This window comes from Hyperolius riggenbachi, chromosome 3 (genome assembly GCF_040937935.1).
Source record: "Hyperolius riggenbachi isolate aHypRig1 chromosome 3, aHypRig1.pri, whole genome shotgun sequence".
In the NCBI taxonomy this organism is placed as follows: Eukaryota; Metazoa; Chordata; class Amphibia; order Anura; family Hyperoliidae; genus Hyperolius; species Hyperolius riggenbachi.
In genome coordinates this window covers 147297397-147320736 of record NC_090648.1, presented here as the reverse complement: position 1 = coordinate 147320736, position 23340 = coordinate 147297397, and the positions used below count along the sequence as shown (strand labels likewise).

At 46.6% G+C, this 23340-nt stretch overlaps 1 protein-coding gene across 1 annotated transcript in view; it reads right to left on the bottom strand.

Moving 5' to 3' along the window:
• Nucleotides 1–19919, bottom strand: part of SNRPA1 (small nuclear ribonucleoprotein polypeptide A') — a 43355-nt gene extending 23436 nt beyond the window's left edge. The window contains exons 1-2 of the mRNA XM_068275087.1: nt 19774–19919; nt 4111–4258 (exon numbers count right to left, since the gene is read on the bottom strand). Coding sequence (XP_068131188.1) covers nt 4111–4258; nt 19774–19855 — 230 coding nt within the window. The 5' untranslated portion in view covers nt 19856–19919. The remainder of the gene's footprint in view (nt 1–4110; nt 4259–19773) is intronic.
• Nucleotides 19920–23340: the final 3421 nt, after the last annotated feature.

The window sequence follows — 23340 nt, the reverse complement described above, 5'->3', positions numbered from 1 at the left end:
GTGGAAAGCGGCAAAACTTGGGGGACAGTTAGCTAGCCAAGAGCTAGCTTAAGCATATACAACACATTTTAAAAAATTCCTCCCGGGGCCATGCGATTCTCTGCAGTGGCTACCGCCAGGCAGGTTGAAGGCAGAAGTTCAGAAGAGCAGCCAAGCAATTTGCATTTTTTCTTAAATTAAATAAATGTCAGCCTCCATATCCCCCCCCCCCCCCCCAATTCAGGTATCTTTTAATATAGTTATACTTAAAGGACAAGTGCAGTGAGAAGACAATAGAGGCTGCCATATATATTTCCTTTTAAACAATACCAGTTGCCTGGCAGCCCTTGTGATCTATTTGGCTGCAGTAGTGTCTGAATCACACACCAGAAACAAGAATGCAGCTAATCTTTACAGATCTGACGATGTCAGAAACGCCGGATTTTCTGCATGCTTGTTCATGGTTTATGGCTGAAAGTATTCGAGGCAGAGCATCAACAGGACTGCCAGGCAACTGGTATTGCTTAAAGAGAACCCAAGGTGGGGATCTTAGAACGAACTCTATACACAGAGGCTGGGTCTGGCTATAGTGCTCAGCCTCTGTTGCTATTTGAATCCCCCCTAAGTCCCCCCCTGCGCTCCGCTCTCCCCCATAAATTACAGCCGCGCTGGCGACACGCAGCGGGCTGTATTTACCTCCCTAGTGTCACTCACGCCACTCCCCCGCCTCCTGCAAAGCGCCAGTCCCCGCCCACGTCCCTTCCCTCATCGCTGATTGGAGTGAAGGGACGCGGGCAGGGCTCTGCGCTCTGCAGGAGGCGGGGGAGTGGCGTGAGTGACATTAGCTAGGTAAACATTGCCCGACAGCGCGGCTGTAATTTATGGGCTAGAACGGAGCGCAGGGGGGACTTAAGGCGGATTCAAATAGCAACAGAGGCTGGGCACTATAGCCAGACCCAGCCTCTGTGTATAGATTTCATTCTAAGATCCCCACCTCAGGTTCTTTTAAAAGCAATTAAACATGGCAGCTTCCATATCCCTCTTGCTTCAGTAGTCCTTTAAAGAGGAACTATAGTGAAAATAAAGACTGTATTTAGCAAATGTTTATTACAACTTGGGCCTTTCTTGATTAGTTTAGACTGGAAATTCAATTATACATTAATAGAGGAAAAACCGCTCTGATCAATAATCACACAGCTTTGCAAGGCATTTGGTACAAAGCTATCTGTATTCCAATCAGTATCAAGCAATGCAGGGAAGTAAAACAACTGATATGTCTAATGCTGGGCATACACGGACAGTTTATGCGCCGGTATTGAGCCAGCGGCTCAATGCCGGCGCGTCACCGCTCGCCGCGCATGGATCGATTCTCGCTCGTCCCCACGGGCGCTGCTAATCAGCCGCTCGTTTCTTCCCATTGTTCTCCCCGCCGGTATCGAGCGCAGTATCGATCCGGCGGGGTATCGGACAGGTTGAATATTATCAATCGAGCCATCAGCGGCTCGATTGATAATATAAAACGTGCCGTGTATGCCCAGCATTAAATACTTACAGAACATACCAATAAGGGTTTGTAATGACTGCTCATTCTAGTAAAAAAGCTACATCTACCCACACCTGTCATCCACACAAACCGCTTTTGTCAATTATATCTTCACCGCTACTAAGTTAATAGCGGCCTCTTGGCGCTTCGCCATACTCTCTTTCGAACATGTCAAACGCAGACTTTGCCACATCTTATTTGAAAAATTGAAAGCCAGGCTTACAGACTATAAAAAAAATTTGACAAAATTTGGTCTCCGCTGTCCAATTATATATTGGGTAGAGATGTAAGTGCATAACTAAGACACCTTTAACCTGGGCAAAGGATAAGTCTCTTTATCTTAAGTAGACACTAACAGGCTCCTCGCTCCCATGGTGGTCTTCTCTCCTTCCTTCTCTTCCTTTTCTTTTACCTTTTGATCTTTGCTACTATACATATATCGTGAAAGACAGGTATAGGCCTTTACTGTGCCTCTATTGCGATTGATAGAATTGGCTTAAATCTTGCAGACAAGGTTTTTATTTTCTCTGACCCTGTCAGTTTAGCCCATTCCAGTTCGTCATCCAGTTCCAACCTCGCTGGAGATTTGATCTCACAAGCTTCTCGAATCATTCAGTACAGAATAACTCTACCCAACCATAATTGGTCTAGTTAATGGGTGGATGTTGTCCTCACGAGTTCTGTTTTCTAGTATTACTCTATATAAAGACCTTCCCTGTAGGCCTAAAAATGTTGTCATTCTATCTTATTCTATTGGATATATACCGTTATGTTTATCTGTATGTAATCAAGTTGCAATTTTAAGGTCGTTTTGACTTCCTTTGTTATTATGAAAACGTACCTTATGTTCTACTGTATTACTGTTTTTTAACCACTTAAGCCCAACTGGACGAGATTTCTCGTCCAGTTGGGCTGCGCGCACTCCCGCGGGTCGCGGGCCCCCCCGTGCGCGCCCCCGCTGCTGGCCGCTAGCCCACCGATCAGTGAAAGGGATTATAAATCCCTTTCGCTGATCGGACCCCCCCCGCAGAAAAGCCGACAGCGTCTCTTCAGACGCTGCGGCTTTTCTGAGCTCTGGGCTCCTTTCTTCTGCCTGGGAGCGAGATCGATCGCTCCCAGGACTTTTTGATTCTGGCCATCTTGTGGCCAAATAGCAAATTACACCCAAAAAAAAAACAGTTTTAAAAATAAACATATAAATATATTAAAAAAAACCCTGTTTACCTCCCACACCAAAAAATACCCACATACAAGTTTAAATTAAAAAAAAAAAAAAAAAATTACAATAATAAAAAAAAAAAAAAACAAATAGTTACCTAAGGGTCTAAACTTTTTAAATATGCATGTCAAAGGAGTATACCAATATTATTTAATAAATTATGGGCTTCTAAACAGTGATGGACGCAAAACGGAAAAAATGCACCTTTATTTCCAAACAAAATATTGTCGCCATACAGTGTGATAGGGATATAATTTTAACGGTGAAATACCCGGGGCATATGGGCAAATACAATACATGAGTTTTAATTATGGAGGCATGTATTATTTTAAAACTATAATGGCTGAAAACTGAGAAATAATGAATTTTTTCCATTTTTTTCTTATTCTTCCTGTTAAAATGCATTTACAGTAAAGTGGCTCTTAGCAAAATGTACCACCCACAGAAAGCCTAATTGGTGGCGGAAAAAACAAGATATAGATCAATTAATTGTGATGAGTAGTGATAAAGTTATTGGCAAATGAATGGGGGGTGAAAGTTGCTCGGATGTAAAAAAATTTCAACCCTTCGGGCTTAAGTGGTTAATACTTGAAACTAATAAAAATTATTTAAAAAAATAAAATAAAAAAAGCTACATCTAAACATGTTAAAAGGGACGCTTAAAGAACTACTGAGCCTGCGCAGTACAGCCCGGAGGACGTCCGATGACGTCAGCGTGCACCAGTGAGGCGCACATTGGAGGCCAGGTCGGGTGCGCCACCCGAGGAGACCGGGAGCCTGCGGAGCCGCGCCTAGGGCACCTCCTGCCTGCCACGGGCTGGAGGAAGCCCCAGGTAAGTGGATTTGGATTTTTATTTTTTTCACAGCGTCCCTGAACCTTCCCTTTAAGCGCATTCAGCTTTCATGATAAACATGGAAAATAAAGGCAGCGTTAAGGTGGACATACACTAATAGATGGTAACGTGATTCAATCAGCATATCGATCCCTCTCATATATCTAATCTGAGAGTAATGGAATCCTTACACACACACACACACACACACACACACACACACACACACACACACACACACACACACACACACACACACACACACACACACACACACACACACACACACACACACACACTTTCAATAGAGAAATCGCCTGCCTGCCGACCCTTCCCCCTGGTACAATTGACCAAATCCACCAATTTTAGAAAAAAAAAAAATCGATCAGGCATCATTTTGTGGCAGATTCGATCACAGTGATCGAATCTGCCAGATATTGATGGGAAAAGTCGATGTGCATTGCTACCTTTACTCACAAGCTTTGTCTGTTCCCATTTGATCCGCCAGGTGACAGACAACAAAAGCAGAAACTTACCAAATTCTGTTATTGTTCAGTAGTAACGTCTTCAGTCTTTTCAGTAAAGGAAACCCATCTACTTTCCTAATCTCATTGTCTGAAAAGTCAATTGTATCAAACTGATCCAGTGTGGCCCCAAGGTTCTCAATAACAGGGATTTTGTAGCCTATAATGAAAGAGCACAGACATTAACAGTTATTGCAAAGACTTCTGAAAATAGCTTGTGGCTACTATTATTCTTATATTCAAATGTGACTCCAGTCTCAGAAGTGGGACATTCCAGCTTTAAAAAAGGTATCCTCCGGTACCTATAAAAAAAAAAAAAAAAAAAAAAAAAAAAAAAAAAAAAGCTAAAACTGACACTTACCTGGGGCTTCTATCCACCCCCCCCCCCCTCCTGCAGCTTTAATGTCCTGCGCCATCCTCCTAAGATGCTCCGTTCCCCGTCGCTGGTATTCTGCTATTTATTCGTGTAACTAGACAAATAGAACTGCGGCTGAGCGCGTAATTGGGGGCTTACTGCGCAGCCGCAGTTCTATTCATCTAAACAAATAATTAGCAGATTATCGGCAGCAGGGAACAGAGCATTGGAGGAGGACGGCTCGGGACATGACAGCTGCAGGGGGGGGGGGGGGGGGGGGGCGATGGAAGCCCCAGGTAAGTGTCAGTTTTAGCTATTTTATAGGTACCGGAGAACCCCTTTAGAAAGTGGACAGGCTAAATCTAGCAGCCTATTAACCACTTGAGGACCTAGGGCTTTCTACCCCTTAAGGTGCGGCAACTTTTTTTCCATTCAGACCACTGCAGCTTTCACGGTTTATTGCTCGGTCATACAACCTACCACCTAAATGAATTTTGGCTCCTTTTCTTGTCACTAATAAAGCTTTCTTTTGGTGCTATTTGATTGCTCCTGCGATTTTTACTTTTTATTATATTCATCAAAAAAAGACATGAACTTTGGCAAAAAAATGATTTTTTTTTACTTTGTGCTGACATTTTTCAAATAAAGTAAAATTTCTGTATACATGCAGCGCGAAAAATGTGGACAAACATGTTTTTGATAAAAAAAAACCCAGTGTATATTTATTGGTTTGGGTAAAAGTTATAGCGTTTACAAACTATGGTGCAAAAAGTGAATTTTCCCATTTTCAAGCATCTCTGACTTTTCTGACCCCCTGTCATGTTTCATGAGGGGTTAGAATTCCAGGATAGTATAAATACCCCCCAAATGACCCCATTTTGGAAAGAAGACATCCCAAAGTATTCACTGAGAGGCATGGTGAGTTCATAGAAGATATTATTTTTTGTCACAAGTAAGCGGAAAATGACACTTTGTGAGAAAAAAAAAAAAAAAAAAGGTTTCCATTTCTTCTAACTTGCGACAAAAAAAAAAGAAATCTGCCACGGACTCACCATGCCCCTCTCTGAATACCTTGAAGGGTCTACTTTCCAAAATGGGGTCAATTGTGGGGTGTTTACTGTCCTGACATTTTGGGGGGTGCTAAATTGTAAGCACCTCTGTAGAGCCTAAAGGTGCTCATTGGACTTTGGACCCCTTAGCGCAGTTAGGCTGCAAAAAAGTGCCACACATGTGGTATTGCCGTACTCAGGAGAAGTAGTATAATGTGTTTTGGGGTGTATTTTTACACATACCCATGCTGGGTGGGAGAAATATCTCTGTAAATGACAATTTGTTAATTTTTTTTTACACACAATTGTCCATTTACAGAGATATTTCTCCCACTCAGCATGGGTATGTGTAAAAATACATCACGAAACACATTATACTACCTCTCCTGAGTACGGCGATACCACGTGTGGCACTTTTTTGCACCCTAACTGCGCTAAGGGGCCCAAAGTCCAATGAGTACCTTTAGGATTTCACAGGTCATTTTGAGAAATTTCGTTTCAAGACTACTCCTCACGGTTTAGGGCCCCTAAAATGCCAGGGCAGTATAGGAACCCCACAAATGACCCCATTTTAGAAAGAAGACACCCCAAGGTATTCCGTTAGGAGTATGGTGAGTTCATAGAAGATTTTATTTTTTGTCAAAAGTTAGCGGAAAATGACACTTTGTGAAAAAACACAATTAAAATCAATTTCCGCTAACTTGTGACAAAAAATAAAATCTATGAACTCACCATACTCCTAACGGAATACCTTGGGGTGTCTTCTTTCTAAAATGGGGTCATTTGTGGGGTTCCTATACTGCCCTGGCATTTTAGGGGCCCTAAACCGTGAGGAGTAGTCTTGAAACGAAATTTCTCAAAATGACCTGTGAAATCCTAAAGGTACTCATTGGACTTTGGGCCCTTTAGCGCAGTTAGGGTGCAAAAAAGTGCCACACATGTGGTATCGCCATACTCGGGAGAAGTAGTACAATGTGTTTTGGGGTGTATTTTTACACATACCCATGCTGGGTGGGAGAAATACCTCTGTAAATGGACAATTGTGTGTAAAAAAAAAATCAAAAGATTGTCATTTACAGAGGTATTTCTCCCACCCAGCATGGGTATGTGTAAAAATACACCCCAAAACACATTGTACTACTTCTCCCGAGTACGGCGATACCACATGTGTGGCACTTTTTTGCACCCTAACTGCACTAAGGGGCCCAAAGTCCAATGAGTACCTTTAGGATTTCACAGGTCATTTTTGTTTCAAGACTACTCCTCACGGTTTAGGGCCCCTAAAATGCCAGGGCAGTATAGGAACCCCACTAATGACCCCATTTTAGAAAGAAGACACCCCAAGGTATTCCGTTAGGAGTATGGTGAGTTAATAGAAGTTTTTATTTTTTTGTCACAAGTTAGCGGAAATTGATTTTAACAGTTTTTTTTCACAAAGTGTCATTTTCCGCTAACTTGTGACAAAAAATAAAATCTTCTATGAACTCACCATACTCCGTAAGGAATACCTTTGGGTGTCTTCTTTCTAGAATGGGGTCATTTGTGGGGTTCCTATACTGCCCTGGCATTTTAGGGGCCCTAAACCGTGAGGAGTAGTCTTGAAACCAAATGTCGCAAAATGACCTGTGAAATCCTAAAGGTACTCATTGGACTTTGGGCCCCTTAGCGTACTTAGGGTGTAAAAAAGTGCCACACATGTGGTACCGCCGTACTCAGGAGAAGTAGTATAATGCGTTTTGGGGTGTATTTTTACACATACCCATGCTAAGTGGGAGAAATATCTCTGTAAATGACAATTGTTTGATTTTTTTTACACACAATTGTCCATTTACATAGAAATTTCTCCCACCCAGGATGGGTATGTGTAAAAATACACTCCAAAACACATTATACTACTTTTCCTGAGTACGGCGGTACCACATGTGTGACACTTTTTTGCAGCCTAGGTGCGCTAAGGGGCCCAACGTCCTATTCACAGATCATTTTGAAGCATTTGTTTTCTAGACTACTCCTCGCGGTTTAGGGCCCCTAAAATGCCAGGGCAGTATAGGAACCCCACAAGTGACCCCATTTTAGAAAGAAGACACCCCAAGGTATTCCGTTAGGTGTATGGCGAGTTCATAGAAGATTTTATTTTTTGTCACAAGTTAGTGAAAAATGACACTGTGAAAAAAAAAACCAATAAAAATTAATTTCCGCTAACTTTTGACAAAAAATAAAATCTTCTATGAACTCGTCATACACCTAACAGAATACCTTGGGGTGTCTTTTTTTCTAAAATGGGGTCACTTGTGGGGTTCCTATACCGCCCTGGCATTTTACAGGCCCAAAACTGTGAGTAGTCTGGAAACCAAATGTCTCAAAATGACTGTTCAGGGGTATAAGCATCTGCAAATTTTGATGACAGGTGGTCTATGAGGGGGCGAATTTTGTGGAACTGGTCATAAGCAGGGTGGCCTTTTAGATGACAGGTTGTATTGGGCCTGATCTGATGGATAGGAGTGCTAGGGGGGTGACAGGAGGTGATTGATGGGTGTCTCAGGGGGTGGTTCGAGGGGAAAATAGATGCAATCAATGCACTGGGGAGGTGATCGGAAGGGGGTCTGAGGGGGATCTGAGGGTTTGGCCGAGTGATCAGGAGCCCACACGGGGCAAATTGGGGCCTGATCTGATGGGTAGGTGTGCTAGGGGGTGACAGGAGGTGATTGATGGGTGTCTCAAGGTGTGATTAGAGGGGGGAATAGATGCAAGCAATGCATTGGCAAGGTGATCAGGGCTGGGGTCTGAGGGCATTCTGAGGGTGTGGGCGGGTGATTGGGTGCCCTAGGGGCAGATAGGGGTCTAATCTGATAGGTAGCAGTGACAGGGGGTGATTGATGGGTAATTAGTGGGTGTTTAGGGTAGAGAATAGATGGAAACACTGCGCTTGGGTGGTGATCTGATGTCGGATCTGCGGGCGATCTATTGGTGTGGGTGGGTGATCAGTTTGCCCGCAAGGGGCAGGTTAGGGGCTGATTGATGGGTGGAAGTGACAGCGGGTGATTGATGGGTGGCAGTGACAGGGGGTGATTGATGGGTGGCAGTGACAGGGGGTGATTGATGGGTGATTGATAGGTGATTGACAGGTAATCAGTGGGTTATTACAGGGGAGAACAGATGTAAATATTGCACTGGCGAATTGATAAGGGGGGGGTCTGAGGGCAATCTGAGCGTGTAGGCGGGCGATTGGGTGCCCGCAAGGGGCAGATTAGGGTCTGATCTGATGGATAACAGTGACAGGTGGTGATAGGGGGTGATTGATGGGTAATTAGTGGGTGTTTAGAGGAGAGAATAGATGGAAACACTGCGCTTGGGTGGTGATCTGATGTCGGATCTGCGGGCGATCTATTGGTGTGGGTGGGTGATCAGTTTGCCCGCAAGGGGCCGGTTAGGGGCTGATTGTTGGGTGGCAGTGACAGGGGGTGATTGATGGGTGATAGGTGATTGGCAGGTGATCAGTGGGTTATTACAGGGAAGGACAGATGTAAATATTGCACTGGCGAATTGATAAGGGGGGGTCTGAGGGCAATCTGAGCGTGTAGGCGGGTGATTGGGTGCCCGCAAGGGGCAGATTAGGGTCTGATCTGATAGGTAACAGTGACAGGTGGTGATAGGGGGTGATTGATGGGTGATTGATGGGTAATTAGTGGGTGTTTAGAGAAGATAACAGATGTAAACGATACATTTGGGAGGTAATCTGACGGCGGGTTTGCGGGCGATCTAATGGTGTGGGTGGGTGATCAGATTGCCTGCAAGGGGCAGGTTAGGGGCTGATTGATGGGTGGCAGTGACAGGGGGTGATTGATGGGTGATAGGTGATTGGTAGGTGATTGACAGGTGATCAGTGGGTTATTACAGGGAAGAACAGATGTAATTAATGCACTGGTGAATTGATAAGGGGGGGTCAGAGGGCAATCTGAGCGGGTGATTGGGTGCCCGCAAGGGGCAGATTAGGGTCTGATCTGATAAGTAAAAGTGACAGGTGGTGATAGGGGGTGATTGATGGGTAATTAGTGGGTGTTTAGAGGAGAGAATAGATGTAAACAATGGATTTGGGAGGTGATCTGATGTCGGATCTGCGGGCGATCTATTGGTGTGGGGTGGGGGGGGGGGGTGATCAGATTGCCCGCAAGGGGCAGGTTAGGGGCTGATTGATGGGTGGCAGTGACAGGGGGTGATTGACGGGTGATTGACGGGTGATCAGGGGGATAGATGCATACAGTAAACAGGGGGGGGTCTGGGGAGAATCTGAGGGGTGGGGGGTGATCAGGAGGGGGCAGGGAGCAGGGGGGGATAAAAAAAAATAGCGTTGACAGATAGTGACAGGGAGTGATTGATGGGTGATTAGGGGGGTGATTGGGTGCAAACAGGGGTCTGGGGGGGGTCTGATGGGTGCTGTGGGCGATCTGGGGCAGGGGGGGGAGAAATCAGTGTGCTTGGGTGCAGACTAGGGTGGCTGCAGCCTGCCCTGGTGGTCCCTCGGACACTGGGACCACCAGGGCAGGAGGCAGCCTGTATAATACACTTTGTAAACATTACAAAGTGTATTATACACTTTGTATGCGGCGATCGCGGGGTTAACATCCCGCCGGCGCTTCCGTATAGCCGGCGGGATGTTGCGGCGGGCGAACGGTGACAGGCGCCGGCGGAGGATCGCGTCACGGATGACGCGATCGCTCCGCCCATGCCCTTAGAAGGACCGCCGCCTCTGTGGGTGAGCCGGTCCTTCAGGGCTCCACTTCCCGGCCGCCTCTGTGCGTTAGGCGGTCGGGAAGTGGTTAAAGGGTACCAAAACTGTAATATGAAGAGCACTTAATGTAAACCTCAAGTTCGGAAGGAATCAGCATGTGCCAGGGTTAATAACTCACCCACTCGCCTGTAGATCAAGTCAGAAACCAGGGCTGTGGAGTCGGTCCAAAAATCCACCGACTCCGACTCCTCAGTTTAGGATTCCACCGACTCCGACTCCTCTAATTTGCATATTACAATTTTGTTGATTAAAAGTATGTAACATGAAATTCGTCTCATAACTGCCAACGCTTAGGAATTTTACAAGACAACTGAAGTGAGAAGGATATGTAGACTACTATATTTATTCCCTTTAGACTAAAACTAGTCCTTAGTAATAGTACTTGTAAAAGGTACAAACCGGAACAAAGAACATCTATCAGGCCCTAGGCAATGTAAGTGTGGGTACATGTAAGAATGATGTGCAGGTACTCTGCAGGGGAATGAGGAGATTGTAAACAGACAACACCTCTGTGTTCAATGTGCACAGCATTCTCAGTGGATTCCCTGCAGCTCTGTGAGGAGTGCATATGTAGAGTATAGTACTACTGTGTAACAAAGTAAACCTGAGACAGATGAAATTAAAGTTTTATACATACCTGGGGCTTCATCCAGCCGCCTTCAGGATAATCAGTCCCTCGTTGTCCTCCTCCACCACCTGGATCTTCTGCTATGAGTCCAGGTACTTGAGCCAGTCGGGCGTAGTGCGCATGAACACACTCCACCGCTAGGAGCATACTACACCTGTGCAGCACTATTGCGCAGGTGCAGAATGTTCCTGGCTGTGGGAGTGGCATGCGGCCGGACTGCGCTGACTGGCTGAATTACCAGGACTCATAGCAGAAGATCCGGGTGGTGGAGGACAGTGAGGGACTGATTAGCCTGAAGGGGGCTGGAGGAAGCCCCAGGTATGTATAAAACTTTACTTTTCATCCGTCTCAGGTACCCTTTAATTTGTAGTCACCAAACCAAATTTTAATAACATATCAAATTATTTGATTTCATCAGCAAAGGGAGTGCATACATTTGCATAAATCAGCATCAGTGCAGAATTATTTCCATCTCATTGACCATCTCTATTAGTGACACAGCTACACATCAGGCTTTATTCTTACAGCATAGATGTTATTTAGTATATATAAGAGATTCCTGTGTACGCATCATATATACAGTCACAATCAGATATGTATATCTGACCTTAAAAATACGGGGACTGCTTTATTGAAGCAGCACAAGTAACTAATTTTGATTGGTTTATTTCATTTTTGTGGACTAAGCACAGCTATTACTGTATATATACATTATTTTTAATGACTATTATCTGAGAAATAGAACATTTTATCATATTTTCTATTTTAATTACAGTTACAAATTCATTAGGAGTCGGAGCATTTTTTCCCGACTCCGACTCCAGGCACCCAAAATTGCCCGACTCCACGACTCCACAGCCCTGAGAAACTGCGCCTCCCAGGGAAACCTGACATGATTTACGGTGCAAGCTGGTGGAGTCTTAACCTGCCAATTCTTTCAGAACTTTCAGTTACATTAAAGTGAGGCAGAGCCTTCCCTGTCCATGGGTAAGTATCTAACTTTTTTGTATATAAATTGAAAGAGTACCTAAATGGAAAAAAGTGCCCCAGGGGGTACTTCTCTCAGGAGGGGGAAGCCTCTGGATCCTAAAGATCCCTCAGCAGAGGGGAACCAGCGCTGGCACCCGCGAAGATCTGCTTGTCGGGCGCAGTATCAGCTTCCCTTCAGGCTCTGGTGGAAATAGCTGAGCCAGACAGAGTACACTCTACCGCACTGGGGCTGACACCTCGCGTCTGTAAAGAGTACAGAGCTGTACCCGCATCTTCCAGAATGCATCACAGTGCGCACACACGTGATCCTGCCTGGAATTACAAGTTTCTGGCATTCTGTGAAGCGACTTAACCACTATTTTTCGCTGTATGTAAAGTGATTTTGGAGCAATTGCATTTTATTATTATTATTATTATTTATAAAGCGCCAACATATTATGCAGCGCTGGACATTAATTTAGGTTACAGACAATATTTAGGGGTGACAAACAGCAATATGACAATACAGGAATACAAGAAAACCAGACCACACAGCACAGTATGAGTACCAGGTAATGCTTAGTCACTGGATGAAGCATGGAGATTAGGCAAGTTAGGTTCACTCAGATGCATAGCATGGGTGCACAGTAATGGAGGTGCATGATCAGGTAGGACACAAAAGGAGGAGGACCCTGCCCAAAGGCTTACAATCTAGAGGGAGAGGTAGAGACACGAGAGGTAGGGGACCAGAGTTCAGCTGTGGGTTTAGACTTTTAAAGGGAAGGTTCAAGCAAAATAAAAAAATGAATTTCACTTACCTGGGGCTTCTACCAGCCCCATGCAGCCATCCTGTGCCCTCGTAGTCACTCACTGCCACTCCAGTCCCCCGCTGGCAGCTTACCGACCTCGGAGGTCGGCAGGACGCATTGCGTACATTTTTACGCATTCCCGCCAGTGCAAGAACATTAACACGTACATTTTTACGCGTTACTGGTTTAATGCGTACATTTTTACGCATTGAACCAGTAATGCGTAAAAATGTATGCGTTAATGTTCCTGCACTAGCGGGAATGCGTAAAAATGTACGCAATGCGTCCCGCCGACCTCCGAGGTCGGCAAGCTGCCAGTGGGGGACTGGAGCAGCAGTGAGTGACAATGATGGCACAGGATGGCTGCATGGGGCTGGTAGAAGCCCCAGGTAAGTGAAACTCATTTTTTTATTTTGCTTGGACATTCCCTTTAAGAGCAATTGTGAGGGGTGGTAGGCCATAGTGAAAAGGTGAGTTTTGAGGGCCTTCTTGAAGGTGTTGAAGGAGGGGGCTGCCCTAATGGGTGGAGGTAGGGAGTTCCATAGTGTTGGAGCGGCTTTTGAGAAGTCTTGGAGGCGTGCATGGGACTGGGTGATGCGGGGGAGGGACAGGCGAAGTTCATTGGAGCGGAGTGAGCGGCTTGGTGTGCATCTCTGAGTAAGATCAGAAATGTAGGTTGGACAGGTTTTGTGGATACATTTGTAGGTCAGACACAATATCTTGAATCTGATTCTGGACTGGATAGGAAGCCAGTGGAGGGATTCACGGTGGGGAGCCGCCCTGGTGGAGCGATGGGAGCAGTGGATAATTCTGGCTGCCGAATTCATGATGGACTGCAGTGGGGCTATTTGGGTCATAGGGAGACCAGACAGAAGGGCATTGCAGTAGTCGAGGCGGGAAATTATGAGGGCATGGATGAGGAGTTTGGTGGTGGCAGAGGTCAGGAAAGGGCGAATCTTACAGATGTTACGAAGGTGGAAATTGCAGGACTTTGTGAGGTTTTGGATGTGGGGCGTGAAGGAGAGTGCGGAGTCCAGGGTGACACCCAGACAGCGGGCTTGAGAGGTAGGGCGAATGGTAGTGTGGTTAACAGTGACCTGCACATCTGGGAGGTCCAGGGATGACCGGGGTGGGAGGATCATAAATTCCATTTTGTCTAGATTTAGTTTCAGGAACCTAGCGGACATCCAGGAGGAGACCTTGTCCATGGTAGTGGTAGATATGTCAGGGGTGTGGAGGTAGATTTGGGTGTCATCTGCATACAGATGATAGTTAAGAAAACCCATGGAGGAGATAACCTTGCCAATGGAGGATGTGTATAGGGAGAACAGTAGGGGGCCAAGGACCGAGCCTTCGGGGACTTCCACTGAGAGGTGGTTGGGGGTGGACAAGGACTCATTGAAGGCGGTCGTGAAGGAGCGGTTGGAGAGGTAGGATGAAAGCCAGGTCAGGGCGAGATCGTGAATTCCCATGGATTGGAGGGACTGGAGGAGTAGGGGATGATCTACTGCATCAAAAGCTGCTGAAAGGTCAAGGAGAAGGAGGATGGAGTATTTACCTTCAGCTTTAGCTAAGGCAAGGTCATTGACCACTTTGGTGAGAGCCGTTTCGGTTGAGTGGGCAGGCCGAAATCCAGATTGCAGTGGGTCTGGTAGTGAGTTGGCATTTAGGTACTGGGTCAGGCGTTTGTGAACCAGACGCTCAAGGTGTTTTGAGGCGAAGGGGAGGAGGGAGATCGGGCGGTAGTTGGAGGGTAGCGCGGGGTCGAGGGAGGGTTTCTTGAGCTAGGGCAGTACTGTGGCCAAATTGAAGTCTGATGGGAAGGTGCCTGTGGATAGGGAGAGGTTAAACAGGGTAGTGAGGACTGGGGCCAGATCCGTGAAGTGAGGCTGAAGTAGATCAGAAGGGATAGGGTCAAGGGGGGGGGGGAGGTAGTGGTATGGGAAGTCTGCAGTAGGTGGTTGACTTCCTCGGTGGTAGTAGGAGTGAAGGATGTGAGGGGAGGATAGGGTGGAGGAGGAGCTGGTTGGGAGGGGGTGGGAGGTGAAGATTGAATATTTCCTGACGGATGGAGACTATTTTGTTGGTGAAGTGGGTGGCTAAATCTGTGGCAGAGAGGGAGGAAACAGAAGGTGGGGGGGTGGATTTAAGCAGAGAATTGAAGGTGCCAATAAGTCGCCAGGGATTGGAAGCTTGTGCTCCGATGAGCTTGGTAAAGTATTTCTGCTTTGCATGAGCAAGGGCAGTGTGATTCTTTACCATTAAAAAGTAATCGCTCTCAAATTGCTAAAAAATTATGCTTACACATTTGCAATTTCAACAAATTGCCAATCTCTGGTGATCGGTACAGTGAGAGCACTGCCATACACTTTACACTACAGAAGCACTTTTCCAAACACTGGCAATCACCAGCGAGTTAAAGTGCTGCTGAAAACACTAAAACGCTTAAAGGGACACTTAAGTCAAACAAAAAAAATGAGTTGTACTCACCTGGGGCTTCCAATAGCCCCCTGCAGCTGTCCGGTGCCCTCGCCGTCTCCCTCCGATCCTCCTAGCCCCGCCGTCAGCCACTTCCTGTTTCGGTGACAGGAGCTAATAGGCTGGGGACGCGAGTTATTCTTCGCGTTCCTGGCCACAATAGCGCCATCTATGCTGCTATAGCATATATCATATACCATATAGCAGCATAGAGGGTGCTAATGTGTCTAGGAACACGAAGAATAACTCGCGTCCCCAGCCTGTCAGCTCCTGTCACCGAAACAGGAAGTGGCTGTCGGCGGGGCCAGGAGGATCAGAGGGAGACGGCGAGGGCACCGGACAGCTGCAGGGGGCTATTGAAAGCCCTAGGTGAGTAAAACTCATTTTTTTTTTGTTTGACTTAAGTGTCCCTTTAAAGGGAAGGTTCAGGGAGGGTGGGTTAAAAATAAAAATCAAATTCCACTTACCTGGGGCTTCCTCCAGCCCGTGGCAGGCAGGAGGTGCCCTCGCCGCCGCTCCGCAGGCTCCCGGTGGTCTCCGGTGGCGCGCCCGACCTGGCCAGGCCGGCTGCCAGGTCGGGCTCTTCTGCGCTCCAAGGCCCGGAACTTCTGCGGCCCACGCCGGCGCTCTGACGTCATCGGACGTCCTCCGTGCTCTACTGCGCATGCGCAGTAGTTCTGCGCATGCGCAGTAGAGCCCGGAGGACGTCCGATGACGTCAGAGCGCCGGCGTGGGCCGCAGAAGTTCCGGGCCTTGGAGCGCAGAAGAGCCCGACCTGGCAGCCGGCCTGGCCAGGTCGGGCGCGCCACCGGAGACCACCGGGAGCCTGCGGAGTGGCGCGAGGGCACCTCCTGCCTGCCACGGGCTGGAGGAAGCCCCAGGTAAGTGGAATTTGATTTTTATTTTTAACCCACCCTCCCTGAACCTTCCCTTTAAGTGCGAATGGAGCCGTTAGCTGCAGTAGTGTCTGACTCACACCTGAAACAAGCATGCAGTCAATCTTGTCAGAAACATCTGATGTGCATGCTTGTTCAGCAGGGCTGTGGATTCGGTACAAAAATAATCCGACTCCAACTCCTCAGTATATGAAACCACCAACTCCAAGTTCCCAAAATTGCTCTGACTCCCAGACTGACTCCACAGCCCTGTTAAGGGTCTGTAGCTAAAAGCATTAGAGGCAGGCAATGTGCATTGTTTAAAGAGTAACTGTTAGGCATGAAAAACAAAATCAATTCTCTATTTCTATCTGTTGATCATATAAAAGGAATGCTAAAAAAGGCAATTTCATAACTTTAAAATCAATCTTACACTTTTATTGCAGAGATTAATCCACATGTCCCCAGCTCCTTAGTATGCAGCCAGTAATCGGCAGCAAAAAATAAGTTGCAGTGCAGGCCTGATTGGCTGCAGCCTGTGTCACTCTCACTCCTTTTCCTCTCATTGGCTGCCTCCCATGACTGTCCGTGTCTGCCCCCTCCCCATACCCCAGCCCGACGGGCATCCTTGCCGATTCATGTGGGCAGTGGCCGCCACCACCTCATCACATCCATGGGGACCCCCGTTCCTGCTACAATTTTCTTAGGGATTCCCTGCATTTACAATCAACCCTGTAGCATCCCGGGCTATCTACTTATATACGTCTTTTTTTTATCTGGCATAGTATGGCTGACAGCTCCTCTTTAAAGAAAAAAGCAAACTAAAAAACAGATACTCACCTAAGGAGAGGTCCTATAATATTTCTAACATTTGTATAGCGCTTTTCTCCTGTTGGACTCAAAGCGCTCAAGAGCTGCAGCCACTAAGGGCACACTCAAGAGGCCACCCTGCAGAGTTAGGAAGTCTTGCCCAAGTACTTCTTACTGAATAGGTGCTGACCCTAGCCAGGATTCAAACTCTGGTCCCCCATGTCAAAGGGAGAGCCCTTAACCAGTACACTTGCTGTGGAGTCTGTACAAAAATCTTCTGACTCCAAATCCTCGGTTTATGAAACCACCGACTCCAACTCCGGGTACCCAAAATCGGAGCAGTGCTTTTCAGCGCTGCTAGGTTTGGGCGCAGCCGGCGCCTCCATAGACTACAATAGGAATCACTCCTATTGCAGCGCTCAATGAGTAACGTCGGCTCCGTCAGAAGACTGAGCCGAGGTTGCTTAAAAAACACAATTCGGCCTCCAGCAATCGAAGGGGAGGCACCTCTCCTAGCTACACTGGGGCAGCTATACTGGGGTAACTACTAGCTATACTGGGCTAACTGTACTTGCTATGCTGGGCTAACTATACTACCTAACTAACTATACTGGGGCAACTATAGTCCTTATACAAGGGCAACTGTGTTAGCTACCTATACTGGAGGCAACTATACCTAGATACCTACTTAGCTACATACTACATTCAAAATCGTGGAAAAAAGGGGGGGGCTTCTGCCGCCACTAACCACGCCCCCCCGACGAGAAATTTTTAATCAGGATAGTGTGCTCCGGGTTTAAAAAGGTTGGGGACCCCGGCTCTATAGGACCAGGTAACAGAGCCTTCCCTATCCATTAGGTTTCTGTTTTTTATTTTTCCAATCACTTCAGACTCACTTTAAAAGGAAATACATTTATCAGCCTCAATATGTCTTTCGCCTCGGATTCCCTTTTAACCACTTGCCGACCGCGCACTCATAACGCGCGTCGGCAAAGTGGTAGCTGCAGGACCAGCAACGCACATCTGCGTCACCGGCTGCAGGCTAATTAATCAGGGAACAGCCGCTCGCGCGAGCGGCTGCTTCCTGTCAATTCACGGCGGGGGGCTCCGTGAATAGCCTGCGGGCCGCCAATCGCGGCTTGCAGGCTAAATGTAAACACAAGCGGAAATAATCCGCTTTGTTTACATTTTTACAAAGCTGCTATAGCAGCAGCGTTGTACTAGATCAGCGATCCCCGGCCAATCAGCGGCCAGGGATCGCTGTCACATGACAGGCAGGAGCCTGTTAGAGGCTGCACAGGACAGATCCGTTCCTGTGCAGCCTCCGATCTCTGGGGCAGGGAGGGAGGAGAGGGGGAATCCTGTGGTGGAGGGGGCTTTGAGGCCCCCCCTCCCCCCCCCCCCGCGCTGTCAGGAGCGATCAGACTTCCCCCAGCACATCATCCCCCTAGTGGGGGAAAAAAGGGGGGCCATCTGGTCGCTCTGCCTGCTATTTGATCTGTGCTGGGGGCTGTAGAGCCCACCCAGCACAGATCTTCTAAATCAGCGCTGGTCCCTAAGGGCTCTTTCACATTAGGGCAGATTTTCTGCGTTTCAACGCAATGGGTAAAGTTTGCGTTACCCAAGGTGAAATGAAAGTCCATAGACTTTCATTTTAGCTTTCACATATAACGCAGCCTTTTGTGCGTTGCGTTGCACTGCACCCAGGCGCAGTTTTTCGGCCGACGCTAGCTTTATGCGTTACAATGTTAGTCAATGTAAAACGCACACTATGCGTTTTTAATCCGTTAACGCAGGCAATCAGTCCCAGAATGCAACAGAGGAACAATGTAGAAAGTTGAAAACTAAAGAAAAAAATTACCTGCGTTTTCCTATGTGCTGTAACGCATTGAAAACGGATTAAAACGCACACTCACTGCAGTGCAACTATTGCATATTAAAAACGCATGCTTTGAGCGTTCTCCAACGCAAGCTCTGATGTGAAAGAGCCCTAAGGGGGGGAGGGGGGGGGGTAAAGGCTGGGTCCTCAAGTGGTTAAATTTGCCTGTCACGGAACAATCAAAATTGGATGCGTGTAGTGTACTAAGCTTCAGCTACCCGTGTTACACCCTAAACAGTCTGCAACATTCATAGACTAATCAGTAGTAAAGATTTGTATTATGTACAGGGGCGTAGCAATAGGGGTTGCAGAGGTTGCGACCGCATCGGGGCCCTTGGGCCAGAGGGGCCCCATAGGGCCCTCCCTCAACTGCAGTATTAGCTCTCTATTGGTCCTGTGCTCATAATAATCACTTCTATAGATACTTTGAATGGTGGTAATCATTAACAAACTGTTCCCCATCTCCTGCTTGCACCTCTGACACTGTAGTAGCCATTGGCAGATTTTGGTGCTCCGTATCAATTGTTACGTATAGAGTGCTTGGGGGCCCCCATGTAAAACTTGCATCGGGGCCCACAGCTCCTTAGCTACGCCACTGATTATGTAATACTAAACGCAGATTATTTAACTTTTCAACATGTCAACTATGCTGTGCTGAACTTGCACATACCATACAACTATCATAATCGGCAGACTGATGCCCACTAACCTAACCGATAGTTGTGATCACTAGTTTCCAAATCTAATTGAACAGACCATTTTCATGTCACAGCTGGTCGGAAGATTTTGGGGAAACCATGGATGATTGCTGGCCTCACATATTTAGAATGCTATATGATGCCTGCTGGCAGCTGTAGTGCACCACAACGCTCAGGCTGCAGAAGGGAACCAATGTAAACTATTAGATGATTGTTTAACAGATGGCTGATGCTCCGTGTATGGAGCTCCCCCTGCACAATACTCCATGGCTTCCTTCAAGCTGCTGTCTCCCTGTACCAAGCTCACCTCCCTCCCCTCATCCCTCCGCTCCTTACCCCGCAGGTCCAGCTCCCGGTCCCGCACTGCATTCGTGTACTGCGCCGCCTGCTCGATCAGATCAGCTGTGAGTTTCACCATATTGCCACTCCACGAGTCGTCCACAATCACCAAATGCCGCCTTCCGGGCACTTCTGCAAGGCCTCACACTTCACTTCCGGTACGTCACGTCCTACAGGCTGAGGCTAAACCAGCCCGCCCCACTGCAGACTGACTGCAGTTATTCTCTAGTCTAGTAAATGTAATGTCTGATTGGATCCTAGTCAGTGATTCTTACGTGTCCTCCTAAACCTAAAGAATAGCAGTATTGTAGGCCGAAACTGTCTCTTTTCGGAATTAAAATCACTTACCTCTTATTGGTCTCACATATGTATTTACATAAACGATTGTGCTTACTTATCTGGGCTGCTTGTGATACGTTTTTACCAATATGCAATTCAAGGAGTATTGTAAGGAGAGGGGGGTCGGGGTTGCATTTGCCTGGGGTTTCTAATGACCCCCCACGCCGAGACAAAATCATCCTCCAGTCCCTGCTGCGGCTCACTTCTTGGTTTTTGTAACTTTAAAGTGTAACTGTCGGGCATAAAATAAAAAATCACTTCATTATTTTTATCTGGTAAACAAGTAATACAGATGCTAACCATGCAACCCAAAAGTTAAAATCTCTATTACTTTTCTTGTTTATAAATGATCATTCCCTAGTTTACCTGACCCTTAGGCCCGGTTCACATTAGCGGTGGCTATCCGGAATAGCCGTGCCGGAGCCGCACCGCATGCTGGCCGGACGAAACGGACGCACGGCATAGCAATGTAAGTCTATGCCAGGGTTCACATGTGTCCGTTTCGTCCGGACCGGAGCCGGACCGGATCCGGACTCCGGTGTCCGTTCCAACATGCGCTATTTTTTGGTCCGGCTCCTCCTGCAGCCGTATCCGGGGCGGAGCCGGACTGCACCATCCGGCCAATGGAAACCAATGAGAACCGGAGAGCGCACAACACACTGGCAAAAAATCCGGATGTTCTACCCCACTTCCTATGAGGATTGTTGCGGCGATATTGTATCGGGGACACATGGGCAACCATTTTGGAGTGGAGCAGCACGAGCTGGAGATGTTGGCAGCATGTTGGAGGTGGAGGTGAGTGCTAAACAGCGGAGGGCCTGATTCCACAGGTCCCCCTTCTGCTGACCTCCCAGACCCCAACATTTTTTTTTGTTTTAATTACAGGTTGTTATCTCTTTAAGAATCCGGATCCGGACCGCAACCGTGTTCATACCGCACGGAAACCGTATGCAACCGGACCGGATCCGGACAGGAACCGTACGGTTCAGGTCCGATCCGGCTCCGGTGCGGTCCGGACATCCGGTGCGGTTTTTGCAAAACCGCAAGTGTGAACCGGGCCTTATTTGGTACGTTGCTGCACAAAGGAAGTTGCAGGGCATTCTGGGTTGTCTTTTTTTTTTGCTTCTTTATTTTCCCTCAGACTTAACTAATGTACAGAAGTAAGTAAGGACAACCCAGCATGCCCTGCAACTTCCTTTTGCGGCAACGTACCAAATAAGAGTCATGTAAACTGGGGAATGATCATTTATAAACAAGAAACGTAATAGAGATTTAAAATTTTGGATTGCCTGATTAGCATCCTTATTACTTGTTTACCAGATAAAAATAAAGAATTGATTTTTGATTTTATGCCCGACAGTTACACTTTAATGTCGCAAGTCACTGCGCCTGCACGTGTCCTCGCTCCCGCTGACGTCGTCGGGAGCTTTCTGCGCAGGCGCAGTGGCTTGAGACTTTAAAATCGCAAAAGCCAGGAAGTGAGCCGTGGCGGGGCCCGGAGGATAGTTTTGTCACAGCGCAGGCACAGGACGTCTGCAGGGGGACCGTTAGAAGCCCCGGGTTAAGTTCTATTCCTTTAACTTTTTCTCCTGAGTTTTCACCTAGGAGATAATTTTTAATCTTTTCTTTAAAATAACTTTTCAGCGCTTTGCAATTTAAAAAGTAGCTGAAAAAGTACTATCAACATTATTCTGAGTATTTTCTTGCTTGCTGGCGATCTGAAAGGCATTTTGTTGACAAGATATGAAAAAATCATCTAGGAGAAAACTCATGTGCTAAATGTCCATGTCCAACCCATATTGTCTTTCTTTTCCAAATGCTGATATAAAGGAAAAATTAGCGATAGAAGAAAATGGCAGTTGTACTTTGAGAAATTAATCTTTTGCACATGTAACAGTAGGTGTGGGGAAGGTGTGATTGGAATTGGAATGTGGTAGAACATTGCACCAATCAGTAAAGAAACCCATGATGAAGGTGCTGTGAACTTGAGGATGGATGATGCCATCCAGTAGTTCAAAATACGTATAAGAAAGCACTATATGTGTTAGGTGAAGAAACATAACTTATTAATCAGCATGTTTCAAAACCATGGAGCATTCCTTTTTCAAGGTAAACCAAACAACAGACAGTGAAATAGTCCTACATAATAGTAAAATCAGATACTCGTTCACCCAAATCAATGGCCTGAGGGCCCATTCACACTTGAGCGTTTTACCTGCGATTTCAGCAAAACGCTCAAAGGCAAAACGCTCAAACGCTAGCGCTTTTGAAAGCGCTAGTGTAATTAAACCCTATGGGCCCGTTCTTACTTGGGTGATTTGCGGTAATCGCCGCAAATCGCCCAAAATTGCGAAACGCAAATGCATCGCCTGCACCATTCTCAGGTGATTTCCCGGCGATCGCATTTCAGTGCTATAGAAGCGCTAAAAGCGATCGGGGAAAAATCGCCGCAGTGTTCAGTAAGCACCGGCGTTTTGCCCTTTCAAGTGAGCAGGAGGTTTAAAGGCTCCTTGCACACTATGCACATTGCATTGTGATAGAATCACAATGCAAAAAAAAGTTGCACGTTAGAGCAGCAATATGACACATTAACGGCAAATACAGTGATGCATATGTACCATTAAATAGATGCTTCACAGCACTGTGAATGCGCACGTTACGCTGTAATCAGTGTGATAGCCCCATAGGAATTTCATTGTTTTATGCTGGGATGTGATGATATTGTGGAATTTGTGACAGAATGCAACGCAATTAGCCTAAAACTCTTGGGCTCCTAGCACACTGTGTTCACAGTGGTGTGTTGTGACTTTGTGTGGGGCATCTTAACCACTTTATCCACCACTACAGTATATCTTCGTCCTCTGTGACTTCATCTAAGCCACAAGGGCGTAAATATATGTTTTGTAGCTGAAGCACAACTGTGCATGATTGGGCTTGCTCCTGTGCGAACCTCCAGCACTATCTGATGCCGCACTAAATGTGAAAGTTAATATACAGTATGTTCCCTGAGCCAATAATGTTCATTTTTACCATTAAAAATACTTTTATTTTCTCAGTTCATAGTGAAAAATACACACTCTAATATTATTTCAGACTGAAATATCTTCACCATAAATTGTGACAGGAACACAATCAAAGTTTTTTGATAAACGGCAGAAATAGCCAAAGTTTGTCTTTTTTATTTACAGTAGCATTTTTTATTTTTAAACCGAGTTGGTAAAAAAA